We start from the raw sequence: 19,931 nt of genomic DNA on the forward strand, positions 1-19,931 counted from the left end.
TAGCAATTTTGAGGATAGTACTTTTAATTTAGAGTATTGTGATATTAACCTTTGAAATTCAGAGCTGTCAGTTATGAGTGGTCTTGTGCTAATGCAGCATCAGTGATTTCAGATTAATGCCCCCAGAGATTTAACACATTAGTTTCGTGATGGCTTTTAATTGACTTCAATCTGACAGGCTATTGTGCACACAGCAAAATAATAAACTTAATAAAACAGCAAATGCTAAATAAAATACTAAATATGGGACAAGGATAATGGTTCATTCTGTTCTTCTATCACCTTTTGAGTCCCTTTTATTTGTGTTGGATCTCAGTTGCTGTTACATTGGATCATGTTAAAACCCCTCATTATTCCATTATCAGCTAGCATTTTTTCTAACAAGCTGTTGAAACCTCAAATGATTCAGAAGTTCTGCCATGCTGCTGAATTTGAGTCTGCTCTTTGACTTGTTTCAATTAACCAATTCAGGACCAAGGGGTGAGGTTGCTTGGCATTAAGGTGAAGGTGTTGGTCTTCGGCTGTGTGTGCCTGCTCCATTCAGTGCTGCTGGTGCAGGGGCCTGGAATAGCTGAAATCCTTCTCCCAAAGCAAATGTGGTTTGCTCTCTGTAGGTTTAAGGCTGCCCTTTACTAGCTAGACCCAGCTACCCGGGTCTCTGTGGAGCTCAGGAAGTGCAGGAACATAAGAAGTCAGGTAGTGTGGGAGACTCGGGCTGACTCTGAGGATGCAGCAGAAGCAGCCTGAGAAAAACAAGGGCTTCATTTCAGTGTAAAGATTGAATGTATTTTTCAGATACGTGACATGGGGAAAAATTGTTAATTGAAGATAAAAACCACCATATCCTGCTGTATAACAGAAAACAGTTTTCTGTGTTCCATGCAATGCTGGTGAGAGAAACGATCCAGTGTCCATTTTAAAAGTAAATGAGAAAAATGTGATTATCAATGGCTTCCATCTTTTCCTTCTGGTTACTGTCACCAGAGACAGTGCTGTTTGTCAGGGTGGTATTTCATTGTGCTTTATCTGTTCTTGCGTTACCAGTTTATTATTGTTATGCTGGTATGTAGCATATGACAATACTAAATTTTACTAGGAAGACCTTCTTTTACAGAGGGGAAGCGGTTTGCACTGCATTTCACTGTTTCATTCATATATGTACCATGTTCTGATTTATAACTGCAGTATTTTTTTTAAAACAAGATCCACTGATAGCAGTCGACAAAGAGCCATGCTCTTCAGCAGGTAGTCAGTCTGTTCAAAGAGCCTGGCACCAGACATCAACCTTTTGCTTCTGCAGTCATTTTGACGTGTCATTTTTTACTGCTCAGCCTATTGGATCATGATTTTATCATTTTTGTTCACATTGCATTTTTAGTGGCTATCCCCAGAATGTTTTTTTAAAGAGACTCCACTGCTAGTACCATGGTTGCTTTGTGACCTGTGCTGTGTATGTTTTGCAGATTTTTTTTCTGGTGTGTCTTAAGGTGTGGGACATGAAGGGTAAAATTCTCTTGCAATGCTTATATACCAAGTGTGGCTGAGATGGAGCTAACAACAGCTTGTCAAGAAATTAGATTTAATTATAAAATTAATATTTGTTCTTAAAATATTTTAAGCCAAATATAGACTTTAAAGGCAATTGTAGGGTAGCAGAGGGAACGCCACTTATTTGTTCTCTTCCTGTTGCTTCATGAGTGCAAGGAATTGGCAGTGGAAAAAGGATACTCTGCTGTCCCAGAGAGCCTGAAGGGGCAAAAGCTGTGGTAGGGATGGTAGGAAGTGTCTGAAGTGGCTGCAGCAGAGACCTAGATGAGTTTTACGGATTATGTAGAGAAGGATTTTTAGTAGGTGTCCAGAGGAGAGTGTGTGGAATTGCACTCCAGCACAAAGAGGTTGCTCAATGGAGGGAGCCCACCAGAATCTGGGAGCTGGGGCCTGTGAAGCAAAGCTGGTGGGAGGTGGGCTTGGTTTGCCTGGCAGTGACCAAAGTTAATTTGAATCCTGCTTGATCTGAACAAATAATGCAGTCCATATGTTCTTCCTTGTGGTATTTGCTTTTACTGTAAGTTTGTGTTATGCACTTATAGGTTCTTGGTACAGCTTAGGGGTTTGGTTTTTTTTGATAAAAAAGGGCATTTGCAGAGGCAGTTAGTTACAGGAGAGTAAAAGTATGCCGTGTAGTCAAGGACAGTAGAAAGTGCATTGAAAATCCTCAGTGCAGACATACAGGCATGGCAACCTGAATAGCAATCTCGTTCTTACTCTTACTTTTCCATGTTTAGTTTGGCTTTCAAAGCAATCTCTGGTTCTTACCTGATCTGCAAATGTTTTTAGAGCTCCATGTGCATTGAGGGCTAGGAAAAAGCAATGAATAAAAGTAATGTCAGAAAAATATTTCTTTTAGTGGCAGTATAAGAGTCAAATTAGAAAGCAATGCATAGCAGTGCTTCCCCAGAATACCTCTTCCTCTTACTGAAGCCAGCTTTGGGCCTTCCCAGGTTTTGAGTGGTAGTTTTATATTTAGTGTCTTTAGACACATTTCCCCTATTTTCATGAGCCACTTTTTCAAGTTGCATAGAGTTTTGGTTTTTTTACTCTCCATGAGTTCGACATTTTAACTGCATGTGCAGTGAAGCAGATTGCTTTTGTTCACTGCTAATTTCAGCTGGTGTTCCCAGTGCCTCTGTAGGAAGACCCAGGGAACAGTTCTTCCCTGCCTATTGTGATTTTCTAGACTGCTCCTGAGTGGCCAGTTAATATTTTGTTGTGTTACACTAGGAGGAATATTGACCAAATAACTTCACATAACAGAAGCATAAAAAGATACAGAGTACTAGGGGTAACAAATATGTCATATTTACTCCATACGATAATTTTATCCTGGAGAAATGCCATTATTGTAAACAATGCTACAATGAGAGATTCTGTATTTGTCTAGGTAAGATGTTAAATCATTCATATCCTTCCTATGCTGTCTTCTATATTTTTGGGTTTTGTTGCATATTTCAGGAGAAAAGAGGTTACAGACATTTAGAACGAAAGATTTGTTTAGCTTAGGAAAACAAAGTAGGTCTGACCATGGAAGATTTCTATGGAAGAGTAATCAGCCTTTGGAAAGCCAGGTGTGTATCCTTTGTAAATAAAAATAGAAAATGAGGGGGGAGAGGAAATGCTGAGGCTGGAGATAGCAGAGCTTCTTTACACAAGATATTTAACACCCTATCACAGGAATAGCAGCAGAAATGTATTACAGCAGCATGCTATTAAAGATAAAAATTGGCTGTGCAATTACAATAGCTTGAAAGCAATTCCCAAAGATGGTTCTTGTCATACATCAGGGCAAAACATAATGTATCACTGCATGGCATCAGAAAGTGGTATCATTTTGCTGTTATTGCATAGTTGAAGTATAATTTTCTAGGGCAGAATGTTTAGTCCTTGAAGCATCCAGTACAAACTCATGGAATTCTTTTATTCTTACCTGGCTTCAGGAGGATGCTGTTGTGCTTGAAAAGATACTTCAGGTTTCTTTCCCAAACTTGTAACTATTAGTAAAAAGGATAAGGACTTAATATTTCCTCTTTTGTGTAACTGACAGCACCTAGCAACTACTGTGAAATAAATTAAGTAAATTCATACATGAGGGTGAGGCAGTTCAATAGAAAACCTTAAAGGGCTGTAATCAGTCTGGCTTGAATGAGTCAACTAATGATTTCTGTGGGAAACATTTGGACTAGTACTGAGTGTTCCATGGGGGACATTAGAGGGTTTGCTGATGCCAAATATGGCTTAACATAATAGTAAATAATGTAGAATGTTGAACTCGAAGTATGTGGAGATTTCATAAATCCTTTTTATAGGACAGGATAAGCATTGAACTTATTAATGCAGTTGATTCTATTTCTTGCTGAAAATCAGGAAATGGTGCCCTAATCCACAAAAGAAAATGCCAGAGGAAATTATGAACTCATTAACGCAAAGTGTAAACAGCATGAAAGGTGTGTAACCTGTATCTGTCTTCAGAGTATTTTGGAGTTATGTTGTTTGTCATGGACTTTGTGCACATGGACACAGTGAGTGGTATAACCCACTTTTTTAAAGCTGTGTGTACATCTAAAGAATGGACATGTTTTTAAAACATTGGAGGTTTCAATTTTTTAAATTTTTTTTTTAGCTTTAAAAGCCTAAAGCTTTTGAAAAACTTTATTTCAAAATTCTCACCCTCAAACAATGGTAGAGCAGCAAGATTGAGAGAAGGGTAGTGTCCTCTGTGCAGATCTCTTTTGGATTCTCCTTCTCTTGGTATTTTAGGCACCAACACTCTTTTTTTCCCCCCAAACCTTACGGCATTTGCTTTGGACAAATGTGATACCCTGGCTCCCCAAATAGCTGTAGCTAAGGCCAAGTTGTTTCCTTTTTTCTGCTGCTCATCATCAGCTGTTGAGGTCTCTCTAACTATTCTCAGCAGATATATACCTGGGGGATCTCCCTTGTTTCAGTTAAAATTTTAATTATAGAATATTTTAGTTTTGAAATATAAAGGAAAGAAAACAAATTATTTTTGTATTATTGAATACTGACCTTGCTCTCTTCCAGGTACCTGTATAAAAATGATAACATAGTAAATATTTTTCTTTGGATTTGTAACTTGAATTTACCCCAACAAACCCAACTATCTGCCAGTTTTAAAATAATTTATAGACATTCAATCATTCATACATGATCACTTTGTCAAAAACCTGGGCTGAATACTGATCTCTGCTAGCAACAATAAGAATTGAACTTTTTAGGAGTGTAAGTGGACATGTAGTTTACTGCAAAGATCACCATTTCATGATGACTACTGTGTATCAGTTTAACTTACAATATGATTTTCCTTCCTTGATCTTGTGCTAAATCAAGATTGATTATGGTTGACTGGAGAGACACTATCCAAAGATTAAAATCAGTCACGTCTTTTCAGGCTCCTTACCTGACAGTACAGTTATTTTTACTGTCATGGCAGATACTTCATTCAAAATCTCTGTGTGGAGAGTCTTAATCCAGCATATTATATTAAAAATAAGAATGATAGGTTTCTAAAGATGAGAGTTTGATTCCTAAGCTTTTACTATATTTCTGTATTACTATGATTCACAGATCAAAATGATGGTAATATCAATTATTTTGCTTGTTAATTTGATGCATCTAAGACTATAATACATAAATATCAAAGAGAAAAGTAGTTTATTCTTTGTAGATGCTGCATTTTTAGCCTTCCTTATAAGTTACTTCCCCAATAATCTTTACCTATTACATAGTAATTTAAAAAAAAATTTAAAAAAGCCTTCAAGTCTTATTCAGGCTGGACAAGACCTAGGCAGGTTCTAGCCCAAGCTCCTGCTTAAACCATGGAGAACTGTGAGATGAGACCTGGGGCCTCAGAGCTTTAACCAGCTGGGTCTTGCAAACCTCCCTGAATGCAGATTTCACAGCCTCTCTGGGAAACCTCTTTCAATACCCTCATAATTATTTTTCCTTCCCTATTTCTGATTGAAACCTTCATAATTTCAAGATTGTTGCCTCTTGTACTTCCACTTTGCACTCTGTAAAGCACCATGCTCTGCCTTTTTGACAAACATCTCTCAGACACTGACTGGCAGCTGTTGGGATAGAGAACTGTCCCCTCTGTAGGCAAAGGGAGCCCAGTCCCAGCAGACTCATTTCACAGGGCAGGTACTGCATGTCCTGGCTGTCCTGGTGACCCTGTGCTGTCCCTCTCTGCTCTGTCAGCTTCAGCCTTGAGCAGAGCTCCAGGTGTTGTCTATTGAGTGATGAGTAAAACTGAATAGTCCCTTCTCTTGATCTCTTGGCAATGCTTCTGTTGAGACAGCTTGATATGCTGTTGGCCTTTATGGCTGTCAAGGATACACCAGTGGCTCATGTTCAGCCTTTGGTCCCCTTGTCTTAAGGCAGAGGGTTTGCTTCATTCTTGAGTAGCATTTTGCCTTTGTCCTTTCCAATTTCAAAAGTACCCTCTCCTGCAGCCTGTCTGAGTTGTGGTGAAGGGCAGTCCTTCTCTCAAACCTATTAACCTCCTCTTTGGTGTCTGAAACCCTGACAAGGCTTTCTTCTTCTCCTCCTCCTCCTCCAGGTCACACTGAAACTATTTAGGCCTTCATATCTATATGAATAGGAAATGATCAAAATTAAAATTTATCTTTTCCTTGTCATGAGACACACAATATTTCTCCTTAAGATGTAGTCAAACTAAGAGTCTGTTAAAAGCTGAAGTATTTGTGCAGCTGTACAGTGTCCACCCAGAAATATTAATTACAGCTGTAAGATATTTATTTTTCTTGGGAGTGTTTTCATATTTGGTTTGTAATGAGTCAGTACCCAGTACAAGACAAAGCTCATTTTTTTTTTTTTTTTTTTAATAGTATCTTTCTTGCCAATATATCTTTTTTTGAAGCATTAAGTGTTGATTACAATATTGCTATCAAACCATGTTTTTGTCACCATCTTTCAAACTAAATAAGCTTCTAACCAAGAGGAGTGAGCTTTGGGGCAGCCTCCCAGTCAGAACTGTAGAGAAGGGGAACTCAATGGATTTAAAAGTTAGCCAAGTCTGTAGCTTTGTGCTACAACCTGCTGTGGAAGGAAACAGTTGGGATTAACTACTACAGATTCCTTTCTTCTGTTGCCTTTAATAAGAAAAAAGAAAAAAACCCCAATTTAGTAGGAACACATTAGTGTTCAGTAAGAAGCATAAAATGCTATAAATTTTAACCTCTTTCCAAATTTTACAAACATCCTTTAACACTCTGCATGATTGTAGGGACTGTATCTCTTAGTAAGTTTTATAGGAAACCACTTGTCATAACTAAACTCCTTTATTGCTAAAACCATTTCCTCTGCTCTACTTCATTGATCTGAGTACAAAGTGAGTGGGGAAGGAGAGGCAAAAGGGAGCAGGGGGATAGCAGGCAGTGTTAAAACTGGATTTAAAATTTGTCCATTTTTGTTTCGTATTGAAATGGGTCATTTTATATTTGAAGAATTTATATTACATTAATGCTATTACACTCCTCTATTGACCTTAAAATTTCAGTTTTCTGCTTGTAAAAATGTATGTGGTATCTCTGTTTTTCTGAAGGAGAGTGTCTCCTGCTGCTCCCTCTTCACAGGCATCCACATCAGGCAGTTATGAGATGCTTTATGTGGATAGTTGGACAGGTAGCTTTGCACTGTACCTATGTTTTTATTTCTGCAAACAAATTCAGAAGCTTACCCCATTCAGGAAGTAGCAGTATTGAAATTGCAACACCCATTAAAGATGAACACTTTTATGACACAAAGCTAATATGACTCTTACAGGTTTTTTTTAACCTAAAAGGCTAAAATATTATTACAAGAGAGGCTGTATAGCCATGGAATGTGTTTGGCTTTTATAATACTAATACATACAAAGATGAATACTTACTTTATTTGATTCCTTAACAGATGAGTTTCTGGAAAAGAAAGAATAATATGCAAAACATTTAATTATGATAAAATAAAAATGACTTTGAGTACATCATCATGATGATTACATCATCACTGAAAACTAACAGCCCTTGACAGGGGAAGAATTTTGTTATTGCTGGAGAAATTCAGAGGCTGGTTATTTTTTTCATGAATTATTTTCCACAGAATTATCTTGGACTTCCTTAAAAAAAGAATAGCATCCACTGAATTCCTTATGGTAAAAGATAACTTTGTTAACAATTTATACTGGGAGGAGGGGAAAAAGAAGAGTATCAACTTCACTTTACATCTCATACCAAAAGGTCTTATTAAACACTGTAAAGTCAGCTATAGATGGAGGTAAGTTCCTTGAAGACTGAAGAATTTAAAAAATGAAACACTCACAGAGCTGAAATGGAAAGTGTAGAGGAAAAGAGGTGCAAACCAGGGAAAGATGAGTGGAGAATGTTCCCCATTCTCCCCATGGCCCTGATTAATTAGGTGTTAAGGTATTTTTCTGCCTTCTCCTGATATGCCTGATCAACAGGAGTATCATTCTTTCCTGGCAAGGAAATATTCTCCCTCAAAAAAAAAAAGAAAAAAAAGGACAAGGTATTGAGTCTGACATCTTTTGTTAAATGTTTTGGTTATGATGAAAGTTTATGCTTTTTGGCACCATATCTCCTAATAAAAGAGAAAGAGGACCTGATTTTACAAGCTATTTAGCAGCATAAGGTGTGAGTAAGCATCTAGTAGTTTTTGGAAGGCTCTGAGATATAGTCCCTGTCTAGCCTATCTCTGAAAAAGATATGACTGAAAAAATATGAGCGAGATATTTTCCTAAATCAGTCAGAAGACAAAAGGAAGATCTGGTATAGGAAACCCTGGGAGCTATTTTTCAGCAGTGACAAGGGCTCTCTTCCTCATGTCTGTTGAAAACGTTGATCAGCATGGAGGCCCGAGGCAAGAAATTTGGAAATTATCTGTATTATTCAAGAAGGCTAGAAGGAAGGAGAGGAACTGTTTTGGTTTGGATAGTTGTTTTTGTGTTAGTTTCTTCAGTTTATTAGCTTGGTCTCCAGGGCCATTATTTAATGTGTGAAAGCCCATATTCAGGACATTGGGTGTGTGGTGAATTTCCGTGACATTCAAGATGTGCTTGCAGGGCTGGCCTTCACCTCCAAGGGACACGGCCCTTGCATGGCCTGCTTACCACGGGCATATAAAAGTTTCAAGCACACCACAGCTTCTAAGATACATTCCAGGACCCTGCACTTGCCTATTTTTTTTATGAAACTATTTTTTAGAGTGTATAAATAATGATGTGTTAAATTTTAAAAGTCTTCCAAATTTTATTGGAAAACAAGACTTGCACTCTTAAATCACATTTGTGGTTGGACAGCTTTGCTTACAGTCTAGCAAAGGACTGTAATCTGTAGTGCCATACTCCTTCCCTCTAGAGCTCATATGTATGTTACAGCTTTTTACAAAGCTGTAACTGGATTGAGGATGAGAAATAAATTTTGAGGGAAGTGCTTGTGGGAAATTTGTCAAGTGCCTTCCCCAGATATTGTGTGGTCTTATTCTGTGCCACTTCTGTCTTACTCATGTGATAAAAACCCCTAGTACAATAGACATGTCATGTGTTTCTATTACAGAATTTGGCTTTAGAATAGGACCTTTTAAATCCAAGTGCTCTGCACCCTGATATCTGCTGGCAACATGGATTATAACATTTCTCACAAAGCTTTCAGTCTGTGCTGCCCTACCAAGGGAGGGGATCAGTCGTGGGATTTGGAACTTTGCAGCTCCATGTCAGGTCTTGCATCTGAATATGAAGCTATTTCATATTAATAAAATGTCTTAGCAACCAACAGCTTTTGGAACCTAATCCATGAAAAAAATTAAGCACTATTCAGGACCCCACCCCAACAACCCACAATTAGAGCTCACTCATTAAGTATATACTTAACTTTAAGCAAAAGATTATTTCCTTGATTTGTAAGGAATTATTTTCCTCCCGAGGGATTTGAAGTGACCTCTGTAAAATGAAGGAAAATTCCATCCTCATGAGCTGAAATTGAAATCATTTAAGGAAGGATGGACAAGACTGACACAGCTTCTGGCTGCTAGAGGTTTTTGTCAGGAGTCATTTGAGCATCATACCTTGTGGCCCCTGGATTTGTGTCATTCCTCTTCCCAGCATGTATCCAACACTGTTCCCATTAAGAATGTGCATTTTGGTCTGACAGCAAGAGCACATGCACATCTGCTTGTGTGGCAGTGAGCAGAGTGTGTTTGTGCTCATCTGACCAGGTATGTGTTGTGTGGAAAAAGCAACCAGACTCATAACCTGCTGTAGGCATGTGCTGGGTTACACAGCTGGGCACAAGTGGTTTGTGCTTCAGGTGGCTCATCCTCACTGCCACGTCAGGATGGTGAATGACCACGGGCGTTGTGTGGCTGGGGAGTACAAAACGGAAAGGGCAAGAAGTGATTTGTAGCCTGGATTCATTAGTCTCATGGGCTGAAGCCAGACTTCTGCCTACAGAAGAGTAATTTCTTTTGCTGAGTGTGATGTCTTTGGGATGTGGAGTATGTTTCTGTATCTCTGGTGCATGCAGTCAGTGTGTTTCCCCATCACTTGATTCACTAAGTGTGCTAAGTTAATAGCATTTTTGTACTTAAAAGTGGTTGCAAGACCTCTAAATATTATTAAAGAAAAAATAGGACAAATCTTAAACAAAGTGTTCATGAAAGTTCTACTGTCTACAGTCTGTGTGCTTTTCTACTCCTTTACTTCTTTACCATTAATTTGTCAGTTCTTCTTTAAAAAAAAAAAAAAGCCAGAGTCACATTACACTAAATACCACTCCTCTCAGTTACTCACAGTTGTCTAAAGAATAACTTTCTTAAGTAAAAGCAGAGGTGTGATGGAAGTAAAATTTTGTGGTTTGAGCAGGGAGAGTGTTTTGATTCTCAGGGAATGAAGATGAGGAATGCACTGTACCTTGTGACTTTTGCTGATATTGGAAAGGTGGGATCTTGGCTGAGTGTGTTCCACTTGTGAAAGACTTGGTTGCTTATTCTTGGCTCTGGAGGAAGGGGCTGATACTGCTTTGGCAGCATCTTCAGAGGCCTAGAGACATCAAAGAAGAACTTGAAGAGCTTTTAGGGAATAAAGGAGGTGCAGGGACTGTGTTTTAAGCGCAAGTTCTAGAAATAAGAGACTAGAATTTTCTGAGAGTATTTCAATGTATTTGTGCTGATCCAAGCTCAGATCCAGGAGCTCTTCAGCAATAGGAATATTGGATAATATTCTACATTTGCAAGACATTGCTGCACTGTTTTGTGTGCAACACAGTGCAGTAAATACTACACATTAAATATTGCTTTTGTGGGCCTCATAGTGTGTGCTAGGTACAGCCCTTCAGTGTGGGTATTTCCAGGTGTGTATGGCTGCATATATGGTCCAGCCAGGGAACACACAGTAGTTTCAGACACAGAGGAAAAAATGATCTTCATCCCTGAAAACTCACAGGTAACATGAGCCTGGTGTTTTCTGATGGATGTGGGCACTCCCTGTCTGTGCTCTGAGACCTGGCAGTGACAGCGCAGCCCCAGCTGGAAGCTGTAGCATGGAGAGGTTGGCTGGACAAAACTGGAGATGCATTCAAGGTGCCTGGCAGAACTGCCTTCAGCAGTGGGCTCCTGGGGAGGGAGCCTTGTGTGTTTGCACAGTACATGCCCAAATTATGTCAAGTGAGAGAATTAAGAACCATTCTGGCCGACATAATACAAATAGAAACAAATAGTGAAATTTTGTAGAATAGTGGATTGAGAATGTTCTTATTCCTGCACTATTACAGTTTTGAATTTCTAAAATTTTACTACCCTTTTACGCTATTTCATATTTTTTAGAGTCAAATCAAAATATGTAATGCTAATCATATTTTAAAATTCTTTATGTCTTTTAGAGCAATCAGTGTAGGCATGGAGGAATAAACTTGTCATTCCTAGATGACCTTTTGAAAGGATTTTTTTTGATTATAGCAATTTTTATTTGAAGTTGACCAAATCAAGAAGTGATTAATTTTTTATTTGTGGGCATAACATGGAAAAATATATTTGTGGAATAGAACTTGGTCTATCTTCTGTGGGAGTAAGTGGAAATATTCCAGTTGATTTCCATACATGATTTAGATGTGTAGCAAAAAGCACTGACAAATAGATTTAAGTGAGAATGAAGTCAATATTTTCACAGTGAACAGAGCCTAAGGCACCAATAAAATTGGTGGAATTTTTTTTTTTTTTTTTTGCCAGTAATTTATATCAGGGTTGAACCACATTCAATATTGCTAGTCTTTTGACTTGTCCGTAGGCACAGCCAAGTTGGTTTTGAAGATGCAGGCCTGAGCTCCTGCTATGATTACTTAGAGCTCAGGCTTTGTTCTCCCTAATTCCACATCAGAACCTGTAAGTCCAAAGAGAGGCAGCAGTAAAAGGATGCTGGCTCACTTCCAGTCACCTCATTACCATGAGCAGCACAGATGGATGTGAGCATTCATTAGCACTGACTTCCCCGGGGACCACAGGTAAGTGATCTCTGATGTGATCTTACCGTGGGGGAGGTGTAGGTTCCTGGAAAAGAGAGGAAACAAAAATCTCTGTAAGCCTTTTTTTCCCCGACTTGGTTTACTGGAGGGAAATACGAAGAATTTAGATTTAAGTAGACATGTCTGTGTCAAGAGTCAAAGGGTTTGTGTGCTCTACAGCACAAAACATCATGCTATAACATGCCGTTTTAAAATCACTGAGGAATAGAAGACATCCTCATGTGAATGCAAGTGAGACAATGTAGGACTGCAGATAGGAGTTCTCTTTTCCTTCAGCTAGTGCTAGCAAAATGGCAGCTTGCTTTTAGATATCTATTACATGGCAAAATAACCAGTAAAAATTTTAATTGGTGAGAGATTCTGCTTACCTGGTATCCATGTGTTTTCATTCTTCCTCCTAAAAATAATTACAAATAATTCTTAGTGGAGTGGTACCCATATAATTCACAAATAAAGTTATAGCTTTGTTCTGGTATTGTTATTATTATTATGGGCAGTCCAACCCCATTCCTTGCCTTCCCTTGACTCTTCCTCCAGAACTCTGCTCTTGCTTTCAGAATGAAACACTTGAGGGTGATATTTATTCAGGTATTGTAAATATAAGTATCTTTCAGTGACTTTATATACATATATATGCTTATCGAGTTAAGGATGCATTTTTTGTCTGTTTTAATTTTTGTGTAGAAGTTCATAAAAATACTGAAAACCAATGAAATCAGTTCTATTCTTTTTCAAATATACCAAAATATGACTGATTATTTAACATCTTACTAATAAAAAAATCTTACATTATTTTTGCTCTATTGAAATTATTTTCCTAAGTTCTACATGCTGAAATCCTAACTAATGCAAAGGATATGCAACAGATCTCAAGCTCTCCTTCAACTAAACGATAACAAATTGCTCTGAATACTATAATGATACCTAAAATGTTTAACATTTCTAGAAAATACTGCTGAAAAAAAGTCTTCTGTGCTATTCATGCCATCTTGTGGCAAGGCAACTTAATAGCACTGGGCATGAGAAAAAATGTTAGGATATGTTTAAAAAAATGTAGCTACTATCAAAAAAAATTAATAGTGTCCTCTATAAGTACTATTCACTAAGGAAGCACTAAAAGTGTTGTATCAGCTGCATTCTCAAACACCAGAGTTTAATTTACCTTCCTGCACTGGCTTTGGTTCATCTTAACATCAGCGCACATCACATGTGGACATGTAAATCCAGCCTACTAAATCCTGGTGGAATTTGAAGCTTTAGATAAACTGGCAGACTGTCCTTGCCTACTGATTTCTGCTCATTTTGAAGCTGGCTTACTCGTATTTATCTCAATTCATGTTTTTTTTCCAGGCTACATGGGGATTTGCTCACAAGAATCAATCTAACCTTTCATTTTCAAACTATATGGTGCTTACTTTCTCATCATCTACAGGAATTATTTCTCTTTACATTTTGCATTGCAGTGTGAAATAAGGGGGGAAAAAGCAAATGCTGTTTTACATGGAATTCTTTGAGTTTTTTTTCTGGCTGATCAAATTATACTACTTTCTAAAAATCAGCTGTTACAGCAAACACAAAAGGGTTACATTTTCTTGGCTTGGCAATTTTAGTCTTTTTGACCATATTACCTTATGGTTCAAGGATTTGAAAGTGGTAAGATAAAAAATAGCATTTCTTTTCAAAGATAATCAGATATTTAATCCTTCAGTAGCTGATGTCATGCTGCACTGCTACATCCAAAGTAAATTAAATATAAAAAAGTGTATAGAAACCTACTTTTAAAACAATCTTACAATTGAGTAAAACTGTCAATCAGAGGATTTAATATTTGGACACTCCATTAGTTTCTTGTCTCCGGTTTCACCACAAGAAACAGAACAAAAAAAAAAAAAAGGATCATTTTTGATTCAAAATTAAAGGATTTTTAAGCAAATTTAGGGTTAAAGGTAAAGCAGCAGAGAAAAAAAAAGATAAGTGATGTACCACACAACTAGCATATTCTGAGTTGGTGAACATTGTCAGACAGCCTTTGTAAATAGTCACCCTAGGATTTAAATCCCTGGTGGGAATTGCAAAATTTGGCATTGCTAGTTAAAAATAGTAATTAGATTATGTTTTACAATATATTAATGGAAAAAAGCCTGAGAAGGCTAGGGAGTGAAAAGGAAATATATTTTTAGAAGTAAAGCACAGCAGGGATCTTGCAGCCTTTTAGTTGAAGAGTTCAGAAGACATTAGCTTTTCCCTGCCCCTTATGTCCTTACAATATAGTGAAAAGGAAAATATGATTTTTAAACTGAAGGACTTTTTTTCCTCTCCCTGTAGGAACAGGGAACTCCTGAGATAAAATATATCTCCTTCTTTAAATAATTACTTCAGTGTTAGACAGTTGAAAGAGTATTGCAAAATTTGCAGGGTGATTGTTTTGAAAAGCAGCTGCTGTTCTGAAAACCATGCCTGTTCTATCACATGTAATGTCTGCCTTATGTACAAAAGGTAAATATGGAAGTAGCAATTTCTATTTCTGTTTGCAGAAGTGGGTACTCTTTGAAATTTTTTTTTATTATACCTCTTACATTTGGCACTGTTGTCCCCTCCGGCTCAAATGTGCGAATCTGTTAATAAACCAGAATAAAGATGTGATGTTAGCCATCATTCTTGAAGCTATGGCCAGTAGAAAGGGTGCTGCTCCTGGCCGGGATACCTCTAAGGCTTAGTAGAACCCCAGAAGTCAACAAGTGAAAGCAAGAGGCAAAGGCATCTGTGCAAAGTGAAACAGGAACGGCTCATGGGAACTTGGGGCGCCTGGTGCAAGTGAATGTGATGTGGCTGAGACTTTAAATAGACTGCACTTTGGGGGATTTTAGAGAAAAGGGGAAACCTGTTTGTGAATAAGGTTTAGTATCTTTACTTACAGCTGAGTGTTGAAGGGGCTGAGATTGGTTCTCGCTCGTTGGGGAAGTGGTACTTGAAGGCCTTAAGCAACGTTTATCTGCAAAAGAGGAAGAAAAAGAAAGCCTGAGTAATTCAGTAATATGTCTGAAGAAGGAGGGGTTTTAATGTTCAAAATGTGTTTTTCAGGTCAGGTCTTGCCATTTTTATAACTTTTATTTCTTTTTATTGTTTTTTTCTTTTTTCTTTTTTTTTTTTTTTTCTTTTTCTTTTCCCCCAGAACCTAGCAACCATTTTAGCAGCTGTATCGAGGACATAAGCATGACCCTGGTAATAGCTTTATGGTTAACCTCCTCACTGTGGTTATAAATAAAAGCCTTCATATGCTGGTAAACAGTTAAGGCAGACATTTGACCTTAACTGTGGTTAGATTACTGAATTTGTTTTTCATTTGAAACTTTGCTCTTGGTAATGCCATCGTGTTGTTCTGGTTTTGCGAGGGTTGTAGGGGTTTTATTCTCTAGGTAGTATTTTAATTTTTACTTTAGCTTTCAATAAAAACTGCATCCCTGGCCATCAAAAAGAAATACTCATATTGTATATTAACGTGTTTTTCAGTCATTAATTTTACATCTCAAGGGCACTGGTATTTATCTAGAAAGGATGGCAAAAATGTTAGCATTGAATTTTACCCTTTTGAAATAAATTTTAAGTCCCTTCCTCACTCTTGCATCTTGCCACATTATAGTTACTGGGCATAATACACAGGCAAAAAAGCAGCTTTTTGTTTATTGTGTTTTACCTGAAATCACAAAACAAAAACTATGTCTTTTGGCTATTTCAGGACAATCTTATGTAAACAACAAAAGGTGCTGACTGCTAGATGAAAGTTTTTACTACTAACCAATATAAAAACTGTATTTGGAATTCACTTCAGGTTTCCAAATACAGTGGACAAGTCTTGGAAAGTAATGTAGAATATCTGGTTGTTCAGACTGATTGTGATCCTTTCACACACTGATAAATTTACTCACTTTAAAAGCCATCTATTTGTTTAGACATCAAAAAAACACCTACAAAAATGAGTAAATGCCTTTTCTGACTTTGATGTGAACTGAAGCAAGCTGTCTGGTTTATGGTTTCCAGTCTTTCTCATCTACGGCTCGCTTCCCATTTTTTTAAACTATTTAAAACCTCTAGAGTGTTTATATTGGATTGGAGCAATGCACAGCTAGGATGACATTTCACTTCCATAAATGGGATATTAATTGACTTTGTATGATTAGGCATTAAATGTGACTTAGAATAGCTTTAGTAAACCGAAAGATGATTAATGCAGCTACCTTACAAGGTTAAGAATGCTTGAGAAATACATTCAAAGTAATTGCTTGTTACTGCTATTTAAAGTATTAGAGAACACCTTTAGAAAGAATACTACATTATCATCTGGAGGGAAGTTTAGTGTGTTTTTTATTATGTTTTCCATCTTAAAGGTTTCTAGACTTAAATAGCAGTGAGATTTTCTGAGATGGCTGTGGGTTTGATCAGCTAGTTTTTTTGCACATTCCATGTGGAATGGAATAATAGAATTTATCCTGTGAAGGTAATATTAAAATTAAAAAGCAGTGTGTAATTATTAATTTAGCATAATCTAATGAAAATCAGGGTAACTGTTGAATATGAAGAAGCAGACTAAACTCTTCTCGTGTTTCTGCCTACCATTGTTATTTTCCCATTGAACCATTTAATTAAAAAAAAAATCTGGACTAAAAACTCCAAGTCTGTACTATTTGTATGTATATAACTCTAGGTTTTTCTCAGTTACCTGCATATTCAGATTCTTGTAGAGGTTTGGCAGGAAGGATTCTCAAAGAATGAATGGCTTCCACCATTGAAGAACTTACAGTCTCATACAAATTTTCCTCCTCCTCGGATGGCTTGGAGGAAAACTGTAAGTCATTCTTGCCCTTCATTGTCAAGTATTTGCTCTGGATAGAAGAAGAGATATATAGATAGTACAAATAAATTGAAGTTCAAGATTGATTTCAATGCGGAAATATACGATTGCCATAACCAGACATTTTGGTGCATGGGAAATATTCTGATAGAAACTGAAGGGTTGGAAAGGAATTGAGGAAGTGATCTGAATACCTAAATTTTTAATTTACATTCATGAAATAGCCATTTGGGAGACAGTTTAAATGTCTCTCTGAATTTTGCCTCTCTCCTCTTGAAAATATAATGAGAGTGTTTAATTTATGATCATTGCAGACATTTTAAACTGTATCTTCTATTGTAATATTATCCACGTGGTGTTTGTATTGTACTGACAGTTTACATATGTTACTTGCAAGAATATATTAACTAACTCATCACAAATGTCATGCTTCAAAAGAAAAACATACAGTGTTTTGAGGACTTTGTGCTAACAGATGTGTAGTCCAAGTGGATGTGACAGTGAGTAGGTACGGTGGAGTCCATGGAACTGTGCTGCTGAGAGTGGCTCAGGATGTCTCTGGACGTGTCTATACACTTGCATAGGTTTGTTCAAGGTTGTGTTCTGGAGTGCCGCTCCACCCTTCATCCTCACTGTTTGCTCACTGAAACATAACTGCTGGGTTCCTTCAGCACAGAGCTGACACTGCTGCTGAGGAAACTCAGCTGAGGGTGCCCCATGCCTCTAGAAGTCATATTTTGTTACCAACACTGTAGGGGCATCCATGCACTTGGATCCACTTTGATGTTTATTTTCAAATTTATTTTATTCTCAAATTTATTCCCTGACGTTTGCTTTATTCTCATTAGTAATGGGGAATCAATAGCTTCCTGACTATTAACTGGTAGCTTCTTCTACCAGTAAACTGCCCTTTCAGTTCATGCTTTTTTTTCTTGAGTGGTAAAATCTAAACCAATTTGTTTTACTCTCCAAGGACACTAAAAAAATGATTACGATCCACTTTATTTCAAACTTTATTATGCTGATGCCTATAATTATCTATTTTTAAATTATTCTCACTAAGCAAATACTTCTTTAAATCTTTCCTGGATGTCAACCAACTCAAAAGACTTTGAATCTCATATCCCCAGTGTCACTTTCCTGTGAGCTCACTCCAGCTTGTACACATCTTTGTTGCAACATGAGGCGGACCTCCAAGAATTGTTCTTTACAGTACATTGCAGGGTGGGGTTTTTCTTTATGAAAGTACATAAAAATGTCACCACACCCTAGACGGACCCCTGCAGGGTACCTGGGTTTTCAGGCTCTTGTCTGCACAACTCGTTCCAGTTCAATTGCAGACCACTGTCAGCTAGGCTGAGAGTGGCTATTTTTTCAATCAGTTGTGCAAGCACTTTCATCTAAACGAAACACATCTTCATCTAGACCAGGCATGTACTTCTGGGACTGTCTTCTGGGAAATATCAGAGGCCTAATAAAAATCAATATATATCACATTGACTGTTTTATTTCTCATTATTGTAGTCATATTTCTGCTAAAAAGGAAATTACTTTTAGTTTGAGGAGCTGATGAGATGTTCTTCATGTTCACATTAACAATTTTTTACATAATCAGACCTACTATTTCCAAAAGATGCTTTCAGATTGACTTTGTTTAATAATCTCTCCAGGTACCAAATAAATCCTCAGGATTTGCTTTCTTTCTTTCTTGGAAGAAATTGCAGTTATCACTGTTCTTTTCCATAATTTTAGGAACTCAGGACTCAGGAGAATTCCCAAAGATAATAAATTAATATCTTAAAAATTCTTAAATTGCCATTTAAGTGTCTTTGCATAAGTAAATTAGTTTCTGACCATTCTTTCCCCATTCTGCTCTGTGCTGTTTTTGCCTTCTATATGGTATTAATCCCATATAGCATCTGATTGTTATTAATCATTCTGTGAAATCTAAAGCAGTCAAAGTATTGATTGCATAAAACTTCTTTAGTCATCCTTTATTTGTCCAACTTGCTTATTAAAACATAGATCTGTACTTTATTTTCATCTTTCTGTGATTTAAAAGGTATTTACACTATTTTCTTATATGCCTGAACTGAGACTCAAACCCAGATTTCAGATACGAATGGATAGACGTTGAAATGTGCACTGTTTGCTTTTCAGCTTTCATTTGTATTGCTTACATATTTAATCTTGAGATTTATGACTTATATCCTTTTTCAGCTTGACTCCTGTTATTTTTACCTGATCTTATGGTAAAGGTGTATTTTAGATTCAGCCCATAAATGGAGGATTGGCAAGAGAGTGAGTCACTTCTCCAGTCTAGATCCCACTAAAAAAAAGTAAAATTCTCATGTATATTTCACAATTCTCTTGCCTTATTTTGCATTAAATACCAGTGATTATTGCATTATTTTGTTAGTATTACAGCCCAGATGATAGTAACGTACATCAGGATGTGTAAAAGTAAAATTTTAGGAAGAACACATGGTACTTACAGAATGATAGGTGTTAGCAGGAATAGTTCTCTTTTCTGTAGGAAATGGAGAAAAGCTGTCAGCAGGTCCCATTCTGTAGTAAATTACACAGTAGCTAATAACTTATATAAAAGAATAAAAGTCTGCCAACTGCAGATTTAAGAGTATTTATTTACAGTATTTTAGAGATACTGAAAAAAGGATATGAAGCAGGTCCACCCATGAGTTTGTGGATCTATACCATGTGTGAGGAAGTAGCTGTGTGGAAATGGGATTCACAATCATGAGTATGTCTAAGCCCGCCCACCAAAAACACTCAGAGAAGGATTGTGCTTGAACTCCTCTCTCTCTCTCCTGAGTTTTACTTCTTGATACAGATCTTTGAGAGCTATGAGACTCCTGGTATGGAAATCCCTCTGTGAACGGAAACGTGTTCTGTTTTCTTCATAGCAGAAGAAAATTCCAAATCTGAGAACACTCCAGATGCCAGGCTATAAACTA

General features: G+C 37.2%; 1 protein-coding gene across 1 annotated transcript in view; it reads right to left on the bottom strand.

Annotated features, from left to right (window-relative positions):
* The window catches only part of CLNK (cytokine dependent hematopoietic cell linker), a 26,134-nt gene extending 6,611 nt beyond the window's left edge, over positions 1–19,523 (bottom strand). The window contains exons 1-11 of the mRNA XM_066185465.1: positions 19,452–19,523; positions 16,825–16,987; positions 15,023–15,099; positions 14,677–14,722; positions 12,476–12,504; positions 12,113–12,132; positions 10,502–10,630; positions 7,469–7,496; positions 4,585–4,603; positions 3,485–3,548; positions 2,317–2,357 (exon numbers count right to left, since the gene is read on the bottom strand). Of these exons, the coding sequence (XP_066041562.1) occupies positions 2,317–2,357; positions 3,485–3,548; positions 4,585–4,603; positions 7,469–7,496; positions 10,502–10,630; positions 12,113–12,132; positions 12,476–12,504; positions 14,677–14,722; positions 15,023–15,099; positions 16,825–16,987; positions 19,452–19,523 (688 nt within the window). The remainder of the gene's footprint in view (positions 1–2,316; positions 2,358–3,484; positions 3,549–4,584; positions 4,604–7,468; positions 7,497–10,501; positions 10,631–12,112; positions 12,133–12,475; positions 12,505–14,676; positions 14,723–15,022; positions 15,100–16,824; positions 16,988–19,451) is intronic.
* Between the last annotated feature and the right edge of the window lie 408 nt (positions 19,524–19,931).

This window comes from Chamaea fasciata, unplaced genomic scaffold (genome assembly GCF_029207755.1).
Source record: "Chamaea fasciata isolate MVZ Bird 193981 ecotype frontalis unplaced genomic scaffold, bChaFas1.0.hap1 SCAF_6, whole genome shotgun sequence".
NCBI lineage: Eukaryota > Metazoa > Chordata > Aves > Passeriformes > Sylviidae > Chamaea > Chamaea fasciata.